This window comes from Phacochoerus africanus, chromosome 9 (assembly GCF_016906955.1).
Source record: "Phacochoerus africanus isolate WHEZ1 chromosome 9, ROS_Pafr_v1, whole genome shotgun sequence".
Lineage (NCBI taxonomy): Eukaryota > Metazoa > Chordata > Mammalia > Artiodactyla > Suidae > Phacochoerus > Phacochoerus africanus.
The window spans coordinates 13,722,473-13,740,474 of record NC_062552.1 but is presented as its reverse complement, the minus strand read 5'-3'; the positions used below and the strand labels follow the sequence as shown (position 1 = coordinate 13,740,474).

At 42.5% G+C, this 18,002-nt stretch overlaps 1 protein-coding gene across 7 annotated transcripts in view; it reads left to right on the top strand.

Moving 5' to 3' along the window:
• The first annotated feature begins 240 nt into the window (after nt 1-240).
• KIF13A (kinesin family member 13A) overlaps nt 241-18,002 on the top strand; it is a 230,244-nt gene continuing 212,482 nt past the window's right edge. For 4 of the 7 annotated variants that reach the window (XM_047797097.1, XM_047797096.1, XM_047797095.1 and 1 more), the window contains exons 1-2: nt 241-447; nt 728-818. In XM_047797097.1, coding sequence (XP_047653053.1) covers nt 393-447; nt 728-818 — 146 coding nt within the window. In that variant the 5' untranslated portion in view covers nt 241-392. The remainder of the gene's footprint in view (nt 448-727; nt 819-18,002) is intronic. The other 3 variants (XM_047797094.1, XM_047797091.1, XM_047797093.1) reach the window with 2 other exon arrangements.

Here is an 18,002-nt window from a genome sequence, read left to right as displayed (position 1 = left end):
CCCGGCTTCCCCGAGCCGGGGGGCGCGCACGCCGCGAGGCGCGGAAGATGGCGGCGCGGCCGGGACCGGGGTGGCCGCGAGGGGCCGCGGTGCTTGGCGCTCGGCTGGGCCGGCGCGGCTAGAGCGGCGCCTGGGCCCGGGCGGCGCGGCCTCCTCCCCGCCCGCCGCCGCCGCCGCCGCCGCCGCCGCGCCCCGCCCCGCGCGCCCGCCCGCCCCTCCCCGGGCCGCGGCCGTGCCCCGCGTCGCGCTCCCCCGGGATGGCCCGCGCGCCTCGGCGCTGCCTCTCGGAGCACACGGCGGAGCGGCGGCGGCCGCGCTCGGGGGGCGCGCGGCTGCGGCGGCGGCGGCGCCGCGCGTGAGGGGCCGCCTCGGGCCGAGCGGGCGCCGCCAATATGTCGGATACGAAGGTAAAAGTTGCCGTCCGGGTCCGGCCCCTGAACCGACGAGGTGAGGAGCTTTCCGCTCGTTTTCGTGTGTGGTCGGGGCGAGGGCGGGGGCAACTTTGGAAACTGCGGGGCAGCGGGGCTGGGGCGGCCGAAGCGGAGCCGGGGCCGGTGCGCCCGGCCGGAGGCGGCGCCCGCACCGGTCGCGGGGACCCGGCGCGCCGGCTCCCGGCTCCCGGCTCCCGGCTCGGCCGCCTCCCGGGGGAGCCCCGCACGGCGCGCGAAAGCGGGCTGCGGGCGCGGATACTCGACTTTGCAACGTCCGTTTTCCCTTTGGCTTTCAGAACTGGAACTGAACACCAAGTGCGTGGTGGAGATGGAAGGGAATCAAACGGTCCTGCACCCTCCTCCTTCTAACACCAAACAGGGAGAAAGGTAAAGCGGGTGCCGAGAGGGCGGGCGGGAGGGTCCAGCCCCGCCGCCTCCTGCAAGTTTGAGACAGGAAAATGGGAGTGCTCTTTCCTATTGTTAGGAGGTCGGCTTCAAGTTTGTCGCACGCTCCTGGCTGAAGCTGTTGCAAGTCCAAGTTCCTCTCTCCTCCCTCTGCCCCCCTCCTCGTTGTCCCCTCCCACCTAGAGCGGCATCAGGCTGCGCCCCGGGCCAGAGCCGGGACCAGTCTGCTGTGCCTCCTGTCGGGTTCGAGGCACCCAGAGAGTGAGAGAGCAGGATGGGACCCTTGAGACAATGAGTCCAATGGCCACATTTTACAGATGCGAAAACTGAGGCCTGAGTTGGGCAGGTGACCACCCCAAGGCCTGGTTCGTGGAACCCAGTGCCCTTGTTTCTTTCCACCCCTGCTCTGTTTGCTTTATTTGGCAGAACTGTTAAGGAACTTTGTGTGTAAAATGAGAGGTGGGAAGGAACACCCCCACAATAAAGCAAACAGTATTGTACGACGTAGGCTCAGGCCTGGACCATTTAAAATCTTTTTAAATTTTTTTAATATTTATTTTTTGGTGCTGGGTTGAAATAATGCTTGAAGGTAATGCGCGAATTTTGATTTTCAAGGAAACAAAAGTAGTGCCCCGAGCTGTGTAGACGATGGGGGGCATGTTTAAAAGGGGGCTGTATTTACTAGATGGCAACATATTTGCATTTGAAAAGTGGCAACTGTTGGATCCTTATTAATTCAGCTCTGTTCCACGCAGTAGTATGGGAAAATGCCCTAAAATAATTTGAATATTTGGCATTTTTTCTGGTAAGCCCCCGAGAAGAAAACGGTTGGAATTCGTTCAGACCAGCCGTGCAGTAGCTTATAAAAATAGAAAGGAAAAACCAGGGAGATTTGACAAAATTAATTCCTCTCCGGCATGAGTTTGTGTTTTTGAAAGTCACCTGTTGATTGATGTGATACAATTTACTGCCTTTTTTTTTTTTTTCCTCTTCGAAGATTTTTTTTTCCCCCCACTGAAGAGAGACTGAAAGTAGGGTTTGTTACTTTATTGCCTTTATTCTGTAATCGTATGGTGTTCAGACATAGTTTTGTTAAATTTGGGGGGAGAAATTATCAATAGGTGAGATTGGGAATTCTTTTTTTTTTGTGTGCTGAGGCTAGACATTTTTATCCAGGGTGGAAACATTCTGCTTCCTATAGCAGATTGTTACAGTGATTGTAAATAGCTAAGTTATATTTAAAATGTGTTAAATACTTTTCAGGAATGGGTGTATCCTTGGATAATATTTTGAGATACATTTCAAATATTTGTAGTATTTTAGATACATTTATAGCACTGTAGTTGTATGTTTCATGATGATATTAACCTCATTGAGCAAATGAAAACATTTACAAATTAAATTAGATTCCCATCACCAGCATTTCCCCACCCCTCAACATGAATATTTTCATATTGTTTCAGAAAAAAAATTCTGCTGGGTCAGTCTTGAAAGCCATCTAGGGAACAGGTAGACTGTTAATTCCTTTTACATAGCTGTGGCTTCTCTTTTCCTTGCTGATTTGTCACCTGCTCTTTGTCACTCTTACCTGTAAGGAATGTTACTGTTCACTACTATTTAATGAAATGAAGCTTTGTCATTTGTGGACAGAAACAGATTTAGTTTTGTGGAATTTGGATGGAAATTACAACTGTAGACCGTTGGTTTTGAAATGCTAAATAATCAGTTGACCATTTTTTGGGCCACCAACATGGTTACTAATCAGGATGTTTTAAGTACTGATTTGAAGGGTGATTTGGGGATTTATCCATCTGCTTGCTTATTGGAATAGCCCCTTATCTGGAGCTATAAGAATAGCATTGAAACATGGCTGTTCTCTGGTTCTGACCTCCTGACAAGAGGATAGGCGGATGGACTCTTTCTGTGGGATTCTGCCTGGTACCTGTCATTCAGTTAACACAGCAGTGCTGCTTGCAGGTTAGGATTACTGTCTTTGCAAGGATGGAGGCATCAAATGAAAATTTTGATTTTCATCATGCAGCCCAGCCCGCTTTCATATTTTTCCAACTGGCTTTTCCCTTAATGCTACAGTGCATTTAAAAATAGAAACAGTTCCTCTCCTGGGTTTTGGGTTGATTAATTGCAACAATGCTTCATGTTATGTTTGCAATTCATTTCTATCATTTGTTTTGGAATAGAGCTCAGAGCAAGGCAAGACTATTATTTTTCTTACCTAGAAGTCCAAGATTTGAAGTTTAAGAAGTTCTTAAATTGATATTGGCAAACCTGTCAAATTGAAAATTACTATTTTTCTGACTATTGTAAGAAATTACTAATGTATTAATCACAATTGGAATTTTAAGTCACTGGATGACTGTTTCCAGATCTACTAGTAAAAACAAGCAAAGGTGCATTGGTTTCCAGGAAAAGAAACAGATAGGCTTAGCTTTCATAATTTCCCCCCATTGTGGAATCAAAGCCAAGACTACATGTTACAGACTAAAAGATCACAGGGCTCCTGAGATTAAAGATGTTTGTTTTGGTCCTGAAATTCTAAGATTGTAACACATCACAGAGGTGCAGGTTAGTAGTAGCTCTGTGTGTATCAATCACCATTCTGAAACAGTGTTTCTTAAAATACCATTGCTGGAGATATTTATGAGGTTCAGATCATGCAGGTACCATGCTTGGCAGAGGGGATCCAAAGATACCCAGTGCCCATCTCACCTTTGAGAGATGTGGGGACAGAGAGGCAAAAAGAGTTAACAGACAGTGTGGATTATGTAGGCTTGCTTTTGCCATTACATATGCCACATCACCTGGAAATTACCTTTTTTCCTCTCCTCTTCTTGAGGCTGTGACCTCGGGGAAGGCAGGTACCTTGTCCTACTTACTTCTGTGTCCCATGCCTCTGAGCATCTGGTGCATAGCAGGCACTCAGCAAATGTCTGCACTGTGATGGTTTGCGGTGTGGTGGGAGGGCCAAAGAGGGGCTGTGGACGTGACCTGGGGCCTGGCATCCCTCAAAGACTGGTGGCATTTGTGCTGGTCACATGGGTGCAGGTTCACTTTTTCAAGGTTGAAAGTCCTTTGTCGAGGAAAGTGAAAGCATACCTGCCACAAATTACTTCTGGGTGATTGTGCTTGTGTGCGTGCGTGCGTGCAGGATGTGGAATAGGATGTAGAAGCCAGGCAATTCCAGAAGGGAGACTAGAATGAGAACCCTTACTATGCCTAAATAGATAATAGTTTAAAAATCAAAGTATAGCAGATATGCAGCACAGTCTTCCTCTCACCCCTACTGTCATCCCTATGCTTCCCATCCTCATCCCCCCTTCTCTCCAAAGAAAGGTAACTACGGACATTCATTTCTCATGCCTGTTTCAAATACACCCCCCCCACACACACATATATGTTGTTTCCATGTATTCCAACAGATATATTTTCTATCCTTATATTCCAGTATACTGACTCCTTCATTAAAAGAAAAAAATTTTAATACCCAGTATGGTGGTAGTGCATTTAAAAATATACATACTAGGAGTATTTAAAGAGTGTTATAACGGAATATTTTCATTAGCTGTCATTGTTTTCCATTTCTTTGCTTAAATATAGGTAGATTGACATCTCTCACTTTAAGAAACAAGACTAAAAGTAATTATAGTGCAGTATAGATTAGTGATTTTGTTCACAGTTCAAAGTTAAAAATGCATTTTACATTATGCAGTGTGTACATACATATGTGAACGTTCATGAAAAAATTTACTGTGTGCAGTTTCTCTGTTGTTTCCTATCCTCTTCATCCCACTCTAATTCATCTTAGAAATGATGGCTTTGACTTGAATTAATTTCACAACCCACTAAAGGGTCACAAGTTTGTAATTTGAAAAAATACAGGTTTAGTGGGTAAGAGGTTGGGTTCTGTGATACACACACACATACACATATGTGTGTGTGTGTGTGTGTGTGTGTGTATACATATATATAATCAGTGTAAATGGTTAAAAGTGTGAAGTGGTTGTATAGTTTATAAAGGCTATGATTAAAAAAAGAGAGAGAGAGGAGTTCCTGTCGTGGAATGAACGAACCTGACTAGAATCCATAAGGATGCAGGTTCCATCCCTGGCCTAGCTCAGTGGGTTAAGGATTCAGCATTGCTGTGAGCTGTGGTGAAGGTTGCAGATGTGGCTTGGATCCCATGTTGCTGTGGCTGTGGTGTAGGCCGGCGGCTACAACTCCGATTCAACTCCTAGCCTGGGAACCTCCATATGCTGCAGGTGTGACCCTAGAAAAGACAAAAGACAAAAAAAAAAAAAAGAGAGAGAGAGAGAGAATCAGAGTTCCTATTGTGACTCAGTGGCTTAAGAATCTGACTTGTGCCGATGACGATGTGGGTTGGATCCCTTGGATTCCTGTCCTTGCTCAGTGGGTTAAGGATCTGGCATTGCTGCAAGCTGTAGCCTGGGGTGCTGATGCATGGGTTGCAGATGTGCTCAGATCCCATGTTGCTCTAGTTGTGGCATAGGCTGGCAGCAGCAGCTCAAAAAAAAAAAAAAACTTCCTAATTTCTAGCCCCAGAGGCAACCATATATAGTTATTTTAGCTCATTCTTTTGGAATTTTCCTTCATATTTCTGAATAACCTACTAAGAGTACTAGTTTTTTAATTTGCTCTCCTCTGTTCTCTTTCTGTGCCTTATTCTCACCCCATCCCCAAATTCTCCCCATCCCCCATTTTCCCAGTATAGTTATGAAACAGGTCAATATTTAGTGTTGCCATTATTTATATGATTATATGGAACACACTTGAGCCGTGTACTCTTCTATGATTTCTTTTCCCGTCATACAAACCTTTTTGTTTTCCCTGGAGTTAGCAATTGTTTTTATTTTCCCCTTGTTCTCTAATTTGCTTCTTATATACTTACCATTAATTTCACATTTAAGTTATTTGTCCCTTGCCCACATCTTCTCTCAAGACATTCAAATATATCAAGTACTCTCTTGACTTCATCTTCTTAGAAACATTTCTGCTTGACCCTTCTACCATGTTCCTTTATGAACTGGTAATCTCTGCCTGATGTAGCTGTCATCCTGGGGCTTCCTGTCACATCATTCTGAGAATTCCTTTTACCTCTCTTCTGTGCGGAATCTCTGTTTTTCTGTTTCCCTTTTCTTTCTTGGTTTACTGCCTTTTGTGGAGCATATCCTTCGGTAGCTTTCTGATAAAATTTGGGAGGTAAAGTTTTTTGAACCCATGAAAATATCTTCCTTCTACCCACTTACCTCATTAGTAGTTTGGATGGGTATTAAGTTCTGTTTTAAAGATAGTGGTTGCTTTAGTGTCTTCTAGTTACTAGCATTTCTTTTGAAAAGTCCAAAGCTATTTGGATTTCTAATCCTTTAGATGTGACCTAGATTTTCCCTTACTGAAATCTTATAGAATATTCCTGCTTTTCCGTTTTTGTGAAATCACAGTGGTGGGCCTTTGGATCTGGAAACTTTTATCCTTCAGTTCAGAAAAAAAATATTGTTAATTCATTAACAAATTCTCTTCTTCATTTACTGTGTTCTCTGGAACATTTATTTGGACATGGGGTTTCCTGAACTGGTCATCTAATTATTTTGTTTTTCCTTCCTACTTTTCATCTCTTGGTTTTGTTCCACCTTCTGAGAGATTTGTTCTACTTTAGTTTTTACTTTTTATGTTTAATTTTTTCTGATATCATATTTTTAATGTCTAAAAGCTCTTTCAGTCTTTAAAAAAAATAGTGTCTAAGTTTCCTGGTTGTGGCATTTTCTGTGTCTTTTTGAAGGTACTAATGACAGTTTCCTCTATATAGTCGGCTTTTTTTTTTTTTTTTTTTTAAAGTGCATTGTTTTGTGTTGGTGTCCGTCTTTTATGTTAAGGGTCTTCCTCAAATGTATCCAGTTAGATAGGGTTTGGGCTTTCTCTAGGACAAGGACTATATATGATTCATCTTTATGTTCTCAGGGCTTAGATTCGGCAATGCCTAGCACCCTGAAAGCATTTTGTAAATTCTCTTAGCTGTTTTTAAAAAATTATTATTATTAAAAAGTTCTGTCAAATCCCTTTTATTTTTAACCTCCAACAACAGAAATAAAAATTTTTTCTTAAGAGCACATATAAATGCTGGAATTGAGTGTAGTAGCTCCTTTAAATAATTCTTAGTTATCCACATTCATGAAGATAATTAGTTGTAGTAAGTACAAAAGCTGGAAAAATTACAAAAATCCTATTTTTGTATCACTATTGCAAAAAAATTAGATTTTTTTTTTTTTTTGGAGGGGTCACCTTTAGTTTTAAAATATATATGCTTTTTGGGTTGGGAAAAATTCTCAAACTGATACTAAACTGGCCAGTTTATCATCCTACTACTTGGCTGCTTCTGGCAAAATCTAGTTAGACGTAAGTGGATAACTTGGATTGTTTCCAGTTTTTAATAAAATTACATATGCTATGCATTCATGTTTTAAAGAAATTTACAGGAAGAAGTCTTCCCCAAATAGTAAGCTTCCTGAAGACTTCTAGGTTTCTGACAGTGTTTCAACCATAGTTACCCTTTCTTAGATTTTCCCTGGAGCTAAGAACAGAGTTTTTATGCATTTAGAATTTAAAGGAGTTTGGAGAACATTACCAGCAGAGGAAACAGAATAGCAGATAAATTGACGTATAAAAACATTCAGAAAGAGTACTTTGTACCTTGACAGTGTAAGAAATGAAGTTTACTAACAGAACTGTCAGGAAAGGAAATAATACTAAAATTCACATGAAAACATGTATTAAAGCAGTCAAGAGTTGATCTATATGGGGTTCAGGAGCTGTCTTTTCAAAGATCACTCTACAGAATGCTTCTGGGAATTTAGATTTGCAAGTGTAAGAAGAAAATGTGAGAAATTTTTCCTTGGAAATTAGCTTGTTTGGCATTTTACCACCCAGCAACTATGTGGAAACTAAAAAAAAAAAAAAAAAGGAAAAAATGTGCAGTTTTCACATCTCTAAAATTTTGTTGTAAAAATTCATAATTCTTTTTTTTTTTTTGTCTTTTTGCCTTTTCTAGGGCCGCTCCTGCGGCATATGGAGTTTCCCAGGCTAGGGGTCGAATAGGAGCTGTAGCTGCCGACCTACCCCAGAGCCACAGCAATGCCAGATCCAAGCCTTGTCTGTGACCTAGACCATAGCTCACGGCAACGCTGGTTCCTTAATCCACTGAGCAAGGCCAGGGATTGAACCCGCAACCTCATGGTTCCCAGTCAAATTCGTTAACCACTGTACCACCACGGGAACTCCAAAAATGCATAATTCTTATATTTGATTGTAAGATCTCAGGTTAAAAAGAAAGGAGCCATTCTTGTAGACTCTCAGAATTAGGAGGACAACCAGTCCAGGACCCATCATTTGCTTGAATGAAGTCTTGATTTCATGTTACTCTGAGATTCACTGAACCATTGATACTGTGTAGAACTTTTTTACCAAATTATCCTTGAAATGGACCTTTCACATCAAAGCACAATTGCATCTTTTTAAAAGATTGCTTCCTAAAATATTCTAAATTTTTTTTTCTCTTTTTATGGCTGCTTCTGTAACATATGACAGTTCCCAGGCTAGGGGCAGAATCAGAGCTGCAGCTGCCAGCCTACACCACAGCTGTGGCAACACTGGATCTGAGCCTCATCTGTGACCTCCACTGCACTTTGCGGCAACTGCTTGTGGCAGCCTGGATCATTAACCCACTGAGTGAGGCCAGAGAGCAAAGCCACATCCTCATGGACACTGTGTCAGGTTCTTAACCCACTGAGCCACAATGGGAACTCCTACTCTAAAATGTTTTTGAAGAAGCGTGGCAGAAATAAAAAAGGGGGTTGCGGGGGGTAGGGTGCGGTGGGAGGAAGTATCCTTATGCAGCCAAACCAAAAAAATCTATTATTCTTATTTTTCCTCTTCCTTCATTTTGTCCTTATCCACAAGTTGTTGAAATTGCAGACTTGTGTTTGCCATTCTCCCATGTGTATTTTGTCATGCATCACAATTTTCATAGCTAATAATTTTAATAATTGAGTAGTCTGTTGCATTTCATAATTTTTAACCAAATTTCTGTATTTTTGGACCTGAGAGTTGTTTCTCACAATGATTATAAATGACCGGGAGCATCTTCTTGGAACTTTTGTAGAATCCTTTACTAATTGAAAGGTATTTCTTCTCAAGCAAGCTTGCTAACACAGAAGTACATCTTTGAAGTTGTATAACATGAACCATTTCCTTACATTATAATGGAGTTAAAAGTTGACCATTTTTAGATTTAAGTATGAGCTAGGTTATGGAGAAAACGATTTTGCGTGGGGAGTAACCATGCAGGTGTTCTCACACCAGAGAGCACACCAGAGTCCTTTAGAGAGCCCCACCCGCCAAGGTTCTGCTCCCATAGCTTGGCTTGAGAGTTTGCATTTTTGACAAATCCTCAGGTGATGTTGATGCTCTTAGCTCAGGACCACACTTTTGAGAATCACTGCTCTGGACCAGCACCATCCGGTAGGTGGAAATGTTTTACACACCGCTGTCCAATATGGTGACCCTTCTTGGTGTAGGATTACTTGAAATGTGGCCGTGCAGCCAAAGAACTGAATTAAGTTTCATTTCATTTTCATTAGTTTAAATGAAACAGCTACATGTGGCTACTATATTGGACAGTACAGGTCTGGACATCGTTCGAAATCTTGCTTGCACATTTGAACCCCCAGAGATGCTTTAAAAATAGATGCTCGGGTCCTACCCCAGAGTCTCTGGCTTAATTGGGCTGTTAGGATTTTTTTAAAACGAATTTCCATGTGTCCCTCTAGTTACTATTGCTCCTTAGCCAATCTCCCCCAGAGTTAGAGCTCTGAAACCACTTTTTTTTTTTTTCCAATGATTTTAATTTTTTCCAATTATAGTTAGTTTGCAGTGTTCTGTCAATTTACTACTGTACAGCAAAGTGACCAGTCAGGTGTATATGTGTGTGTATATATATATATAGACACACACACATTCTTTTTCTCACATTATCCTCCATCATCCTCCATCATAAGTGACTAGATATAGTTCCTGGTGCTATATAGCATGAAACCACTATTTTTTTATCCTCCTGGATTCTGTGGGCCAGGAATTTGGACAGAGCAGATAGGACTTGTCCCTGTTCCACGATGCCTGGGGCCTCATCTGTGAAGGCCAAAGTCTGAGGCTCTGGTCATCTGAAGGTGGGACTACCTGAGTGTCTGAGGTGGTTAACTCACCTGGTTAGCAGTTGATTCCGATGAGTAGCCATGCTTGACATACGCGGGTCTAGTTTAATAAACCAGGTTTTAAAGCCCAGTTTTACAGCTTGTCCTTTGGTTATTTGCCATTTTGATTGTGGTCATGTATGCCAAAATTCTCGTAATCATTAACATCTCAGGTCTGAAAGCCTCATAAACTCAGCCTAAATATTTACCTTATTAAGGCAACTCATGGAGCTTTAATAGGCTCCTCCTGTGCCAAGGGTATGTATTATTATGAAGTTAAGCCTCACAAAGCTAAATAAATTGTCTCCCATTAAAAAAACTCCTACTCTCTAGCCAGGTGTATTTAATCAAAATAGCTTATTTGTTTTTACTTATGCGGTGGCAGAGGGGGAAGGAATTGGCTCAGGCATCTAGATGCACGGTCCTTGCCTGTCCCTTCAACCAACCCCTTCACCTGACATCTTGGGAAGCACAGGGTTTTCAGCTTTCTAAAGGTCTGTGGACCACACTTCCCCAATTCAGGCCCTAGATCTACATGGCAGTCCCAGCCTCAGCTTTTGGATCAGGATGGTGTGATAGCTAGATGGGAGGTCTTGGCACTGCCTGGTCCTGCCACGAACCTGGTCTGTATCCTTGAGCTAGCCAATAACCCTTTTCCATCTGAGTCTCTTCATTTGTCAAACTGCCAGCTAATCTAGGCCATCTTAAGATTTTCGGGTTTTGTTTTTTTAAGCTCTAATACGGCTATACCTGCATATAGAGTTGAATCAGATGGAGTAAGTAGCTAACACATACAGGGGCTGAAGTGGGTTGCACTGTAATTTACTCCTTGTCAGGTTGTTGGGAGAGAACTGGGGAAGACAAGGTCACTTTCTTGGGAGGCCCTGAATGCCTGTAGTAGCTGATGTGACCATTGGAGGTGTCAAGTGAAATGAGACAGCCACTAGCTCCAGACAGCTGACACCAGTACCCCTGCGCCCAGGAGCCTGGCTTCTGCACAGATACTCTCTGCATCTCAGCTGGGACAGCAGCTTTCCTGGGTGCCTCCAGGCCATTGTCAGCCTTCTGATTCGGACCTTTCAATTAGTTGTTATCTTGTGCAGTTGTGTTCTTTTTGAGGAACCAGTGATTTTTAAGCTGTTCTTGCAGGCAGACAGCTGTGTTCTGTGATAAGTATGTACATATGGGGGTGGAGTAATGGCATTTCCAGAGCCCCAAGCCTAAAGCTTCCTGGGGCAGCTTGTTTTGTTTCTGAGGGTTCTGCCCTAACCCCACCCATACTATGGTTAAACGCCAGTATTTCTTATCTTTGATGGTGAGACAAATTGTTGGTGGGGGCAGAGAGAGCGAGAAAGAGAGGGAGGGAGAGAGGAAGGAAGAGAGGAGGAAGAGAGAGGTTTGTGTCCTCTTCCTATTCTTTTGAAAGCAGGGTGGAGTTAGTGATTCCATCTGGCCCTTTGGAGTCTGGTCTGTAGGTGTGATGAGCTTTGCTGCTCTTAGAAGAGGCGAGAGGAAATCGTCTGTGTGCAGTTCCCTGAAGGGAAGAAATTCAGTCTTTTTTTTTTTTTTTTTTTTAAGACAGGGAACAGGAAGGAAGGCTTTGAGGAAAGGGAAGCTTTACCCTTTGCTGTTGGCTCTTTGTGTCATCCTGAAGGGACACTCCCTTGATTGTACACCCACCAAGAATGACTATAACTATCCCTGTATCTCAAGCTGGGAGCCTCAGGGGAAAATTGGAAAAAAGCAAACCGTGCTGTGCTGAGCTCTTCTCTTGCGAGTGCTGAGTAGATAGATCCCAAATTTTGGGAGGGCCATGTACAGTGAACACTCGTGTGGTTTGTTAAACAGATTAACAAGCCTTTAAATATATTTACATTTTGTAGTTGAATAAAACAAGACCTCACCAGGGATGCTTTGTGTGCCCACCTATCCGTATCCCAGCTCCATGAAGGGTTAAGATGTCTGGCTGAACTTGTAGTTGCTTCTGCTCCTTTTTAAATTAGATAACAAACTGTTAGCGTTTTTTGTTTGCTTTTGTCTTTTGTTTCCTATCCTTAATGACTTCTATTTACATAGTTAATTAAAGTTTAGTATTCACCCATATGAATTGTACCAGGGGATGGTTACAGTATTGCATTGAGAAAGATCCTTAAAATTACTTGTTTCAAGGGTAATGTTTTGAGTAAGGAAGAAGGAGTGTGGCAGGGAAAGCTTATCAAGATAATGGTGTTAAATTGAGCAGCCTTATCCAGTTTTAAACATCTGCTTTTTTGATCTAGAGTTACTGTAACAAATAGGTAACATTAGCATGGTAATGTAACTAAGTTTTTTGGAGTAGAATAGTCTGCGTTTTTGTAGTGAATTAGGCAGTGGAAATCATTTTCTCCATTTTTTTTTCCTTTATTGAACAGAAAGTCTTCCTTATTTGCGTGTATAATTGAATTTTTTGAATGGCAGGGTATAGGTTTGCTTTTGTACTTGATGCGTTGAAATAACCTCACCCATCTATTTAAAAGTTAGCCTAAGTGAAGTTTAGATTTTCTTATGTGAATGACCTCGTGTTTGACCCAGAGCTTTTACTCAATGAAAGGAAATCTTTTACTTGCCTTTTGTGTGTTTCTGTGGCCATCATCTGGGTGTGAAAAGCTGGTTTTGTAAAACACTATCAAGTACTGTGACAGAATGGTGTAGTGATCAAGAGCCACTCAGAGAACTTGAGACAAACTGCTTGTATCTGAAACTGAATCTGCAACTTAGGAGCTGCGAAATATTGGCCCAAGTCCCTTAACCCTCTGTGCCTTGGTTTCCTTATTAGTGAAATGGGCCTAATAAAAGTACAGACCTCAATAGGGGTTGTGAGGATTAGTGTTACCTGAAAAACTGGGTTCACCTCTTGAAGGGTGTTGAGCCAAAAGCCACAACCAAGGCAGGGAGCAGGAGGAGGAGAATTTATTGATTGGCAGCAAGTAAGGAGAACACTGGGGATCTTTCCCAAAGTTGTAGCTCCTCAACAGAATTGGGGAAGTTTTAAGCTAAGGGTACCCAAGAGGCTTTGGTGGGGCATGCATGTTCATGAAGGCACTTGAGCAGAGGAGAATTCAGCGTTGAATTTGGGCAAAAGCCAATGGAGTCCAAGCTTCTGACTGAAGTTAGAAAAGACCAAGTTCATTTTCCCATCCTCCACCTGGGTGGGGGCCTTATTTCCTGCCGAACTCAACAATTTGTGTCTGATTATATGTATATCCTTTGAGGAGGAACTAGGACTGTTTTATCACTGAACGGTGTTTCTTGACTCTTTTCCTTTGTTCTTGCATACCCCTCACTTCCTTGAAGTTTGTTAATTTCTGAGACCTGTTCAAGGGCAAGCGGTGTGGCTGGGTTTAGATCACAGAATAGCTTAGGCTAAAAATGGCTTCTACATGTCGTCTTCTGCCTGGTTCGCTTTCTCTGGGGACCTCCTATGCACCATTAGCACAGTGCCTTGCACTCATTACACATTAAGAGTTTTAACATTTTTATTAATGTGGAACACTTAAGGTGTGTTGACCTAGGCTTTGTTTCTCATTTCAAGTTTAATAAGTGTACTTTTTGAAACATCTAAAAAGAACAATTAAAGAAGGAAATCTCAAAATTCTTTTAATCGTTAGGAATTTTCAGATTACTTTTGATTTACATGTGGACACTTCATGCAGTATGTGTTGAGAGACCACGTGTGTGGTTTAAACCAGACACCTGCTGAAGCCTGCTGATCACAGGGGCACTGCTCTGTGAAGATGGATGCAATGATTTTGTTCAAAGGGACATTCCTTCTGTAATAGGTGTTCACTGGTCTAGTCATTTGGCAGTCATTTGGGTGGAGAATATATGTCCAGAAATGTGTGTGAATACACTGAGAAGTGAAGTGTTCTTGACAAAATTTTGGCGTATTTGTAAAAGTGTGTTTGGGAAGAATGGGGGAGTCGGTGATGGGAGGGTACACCAAAGCCCTGGAATAAGATCTGAGGGGGGAACCTCCATGCAATAGCCTGCCCTGGAATTTTATCAATTGCCAAACTATTTGAATAACAAGAGAGCCTGTTTGGACCTGCCCTGGGTCCTTCGTTGGGTTGGGACTCTAGCATTAGTTGTGCAACTTCAGCTCTGCGTAGTGAGTGCTGTTCCATTGCTACCTTAGACATAATATGTTCTCAATAAATGTCTGTTATACTTGATCATATTTCTATTAATTGGATATATGGTTACGAAGCTTTAGTTAGTATAAAAAAATCGTAGATGGTTAGTTAGTACTACCTAGTCATAAATTGACTTATAAGGAAATCAACATCTGAAGCTACCAAAACATTGTGTTCAGTAATGGGTTTCTGTGCTTTTTTTTTTTTTTTTTTTCCTTCCTGAGTGTTGGAAATTAAGATAACTCTGGCCCGGTCGCCAGTGTCAGAAAGTGAGACACGTGGGCTAGGAGAAACCTCGACAAGGCTTTACTTCTGCAGAAGGGGTGGGTGCTCCAAAAAGCGCTTGCGCTGAATAAAGGACACTCCCCTATTTACCCTAATGCAGGTGGTTTACCTGTCCCCTTCCCATAGGTCAGGTCAGGGTGCACATTCTCCCGGTTGGCTAATTTGAAACAAATTGTTACTGGGAGAGAGAGGGAAAGAGGGCCCCCCCCCCCCCCCCCCCCCCCCCCCCCCCCCCCCCCCCCCCCCCCCCCCCCCCCCCCCCCCCCCCCCCCCCCCCCCGCCCCAGGAAGGCATTTCAGCAAAATGAGTAACCAAAATTTCCTTTGATAGAAAAGACATTATGTTGCTTTCCTCATGAGGAAGCTGACTTTATTATCCCAGCCCCCAGACTGGTGACTGGTTCCAGTGTTTACCAAGTTGCAGACATGGACTCAGGACCTCTCTATTAAAAATTCAAAGTGGAGAGATAGTTTTACTTGTATTTCTGGTTCTCCGGCACCCCTTAAGTTTTATCCTGAACTCATTTACTTATCTGTTTGTTTGTAATTTTTTGATTTTTGGTAGTATTTCACTGACGCACTAAAATTCAGAAAATACATTTAGGCTATTTCATAGAAACATTCTAGTTTCCTTTGAACTTAGTAGTAGTCATTTTCTTAAACATTTTTTCAAAAAATAAATATGCAAACCTAAATGTGTGCATATTTGTGGTGTTTTTTTAAATAAGGGAGAGATATATGCCCTCTTAGAAGTTTTGATCAAGTTATCCAATTTCTTGTGTGCAAAAATACAGAAAAAGCTAAAGAGGAAGATTATGAAAAGTTTTTATGTGCTAAATACTTTGTACATTTGCAGGAACGAGCACCAAGCATGCTCCTTTGTTTTTTCTCCTTTTTCCCTCTGTATGTAGAACATCTCAGCCAGCGTTCCCAAGCCATGGCTTTGGGGAAGACACAGGAGTGTTTCTCCACTTGCCACACTCTGCTCTCGGCTGTGCCTCTGATGTCTTCCAGGCTCTCAGAGTTCACGACTGCTGCCCCTGGTTCCACCCCTGGGTGCTGAACTTGATGGGGGATGGGGAGGAGAAGGAATTACAGGGATTGGGTAGGCCTGGGCCCTGGCTTTCCAGGCCCTCCCCAAAGGCTTCTTGGTAATCTGGAGTCAGCATTAGGCCAAGGTGAGGGAGACAGGGTCAGACCATGCATGCTTCATTCCGTAGCTGGAATGTGTTAAAGCCTCTGAGGTCTGTATATTGTACATCTTCGATTTGAAATGGAGAGATAAATCCTTTGACTTGATTAGTTGACCTTCCTTATTAAATAGCTGCCAATCAACATGTTTCTGAGCCAGAAAGAATCCCTCTAGGTAGGACCCTGAATGCAGAGGATTCTGAGAGAGGAGATCTGATGGCAACATGAAGAAAGTGCATAGATTTCAGGCTGGTTACATGCTTACAGAAGTTTGCCTGCTTCAGTTACAAGTGTTTGTTTTTGATCAATTTTAATGAGGTCTGGACCTTGGATAGCCCTGGCCTTATTTGGTGAATTCTTTCTGGGGACCTCACTGATAGACCCTGGTACTACTGATGGCTGAGCAGAAATAGGTGAAAACCATTTTAAAGCTTGGAATTGGAGTCCCTGTTGTGGTTCAGAGGAAGCTAATCTGACTAGTATCCATGAAGATGCGGGTTCGATCCTTGGTCTCGCTCAGTGGGTTGGGGATCCGGCGTTACCAAGAGCTGTGGTGAAGATTGCAGACAAGGCTTGGATCTGGCTTGGATCCCCCACTGCTGTGGCTATGGATGGTGTAGGCTGGCAGCTACAGCTGAGATTCGACCCCTAGCTATAAACTTCCATATGTGATGGGTGTGGCCCTAAAAAGCAAAGAAAGCAAGCCTGGAATCCATTCTCCTGATCATTCTGGTGCCCGTCTTCCATCCATTTGTCCAAAAGCTGTGGCCCTGAGTCCAGGCAGAAATGAGTATTGCAGAAGGCCAGCTTGTTCACGTGTGTTTGCCTGCAGTGGGCTGCTGTGAAAATGCAAGCAGATTGGTTCTTGATTTGCTTTAGGGTTGGATAAGTGGGAGTAATGTGGTATTCGTTGGAGGGCTGAAAACTGTAGTTAGAATTCGAACATGTAGAAACTTAACCAAACCAAAGCTACCTCTTGGTGGTATCTTCTCCTTTATTTCACCAAGCCCCTGGGTAGAGTGAGGTAATTCATTTAGCGTGGCCTTACCCCTCATAGTGATTGCGCCAAGATGCTTGTTGGCCAGAGCCCCACAGTCCCAAGCTTGAAGCCCCCCACCCTGCCTCCCACTGCTCAACCCACAAGTCCCTGTGCCATTAAGACATAGCAGGCTGCCCTTTTCTGAGTGAGGTGGAGTTGAGAGAAGCTCAGGGCCTATGTATTGGGGAAACACTGTTCCTGGTATTGGTTACTATGTTTTTTAACCCAAGGTTTGGTGTGACTGATCTCTTGGGAATTCACAGCTAACTTTGCACAGCTTAGGGCTTCCAGACACAGGAAAGTAAAAGGCATATATCCTTCCTTCTCTTTTTAAAATCTCAAATAACTTTTTAATGTAATTTTTTCTAATCATAACAGTGACATCCACTGCTAACTTAGAATATGTAGGATATTAGAGATATGTAAAATAAAATTTGCTCACTATCCTAATAATATTTTCCGTGCATGATATTTTACACTGCTGAATGAGGAAGTTATTTCTTAAGGTTGTGAAAAACAGCAATTGCATACTGCCTCTAGACTGTAACAATATCTAAAATTTTGAAATACTAACCTCAGCTAAGCATTAGTCCAAGTCAGAATTCTCTGACATTTTATGTGTGTTGCTTTATCTTTTAAAATTTTTTTATTAAAGTACAGTTGATTTACAGTGTTATGCCAATTTCTGCTAGAGCAAAGTGACCCAGTCATCCATATATATACATTCCCTTTCTTAGATCTTCCATCATAGTCTATCCCAAGAGACTGGATATACTTCCCTGTGCTCTGCAGTAGAACCTCATTGCTTATCCATTCTAAATGTAATCGTTTGCATCTACTAACTGTCTGCTAACTCCCCGTGCATCCTACTCCCTCCCCTCCTCCTTGGCAACCATGAGTCTCTTCTCTATGTTTGTGAGTCTGTTTCTGTTTTGTAGATAGGTTCATTTGTGCCATATTTTAGATTCCACCTATAAGTGATATCATATGGTATTTATTTTTCTGATTTACTTCATGTAATGTGAGAATCTCTAGTTGAATCCACATTGTTGCAGATGGCATTCTTTCTCTTTTTTTTTTATGACTGGGCAGTATTCCATTGTATATATGTACCACATCTTCTTAATCCATTTATCTGTCAATGGACATTTAGTTTGTTTCCATGTCTTGGCTGTTGTGAATAGTGCTGCTCTGAATATTGCTTT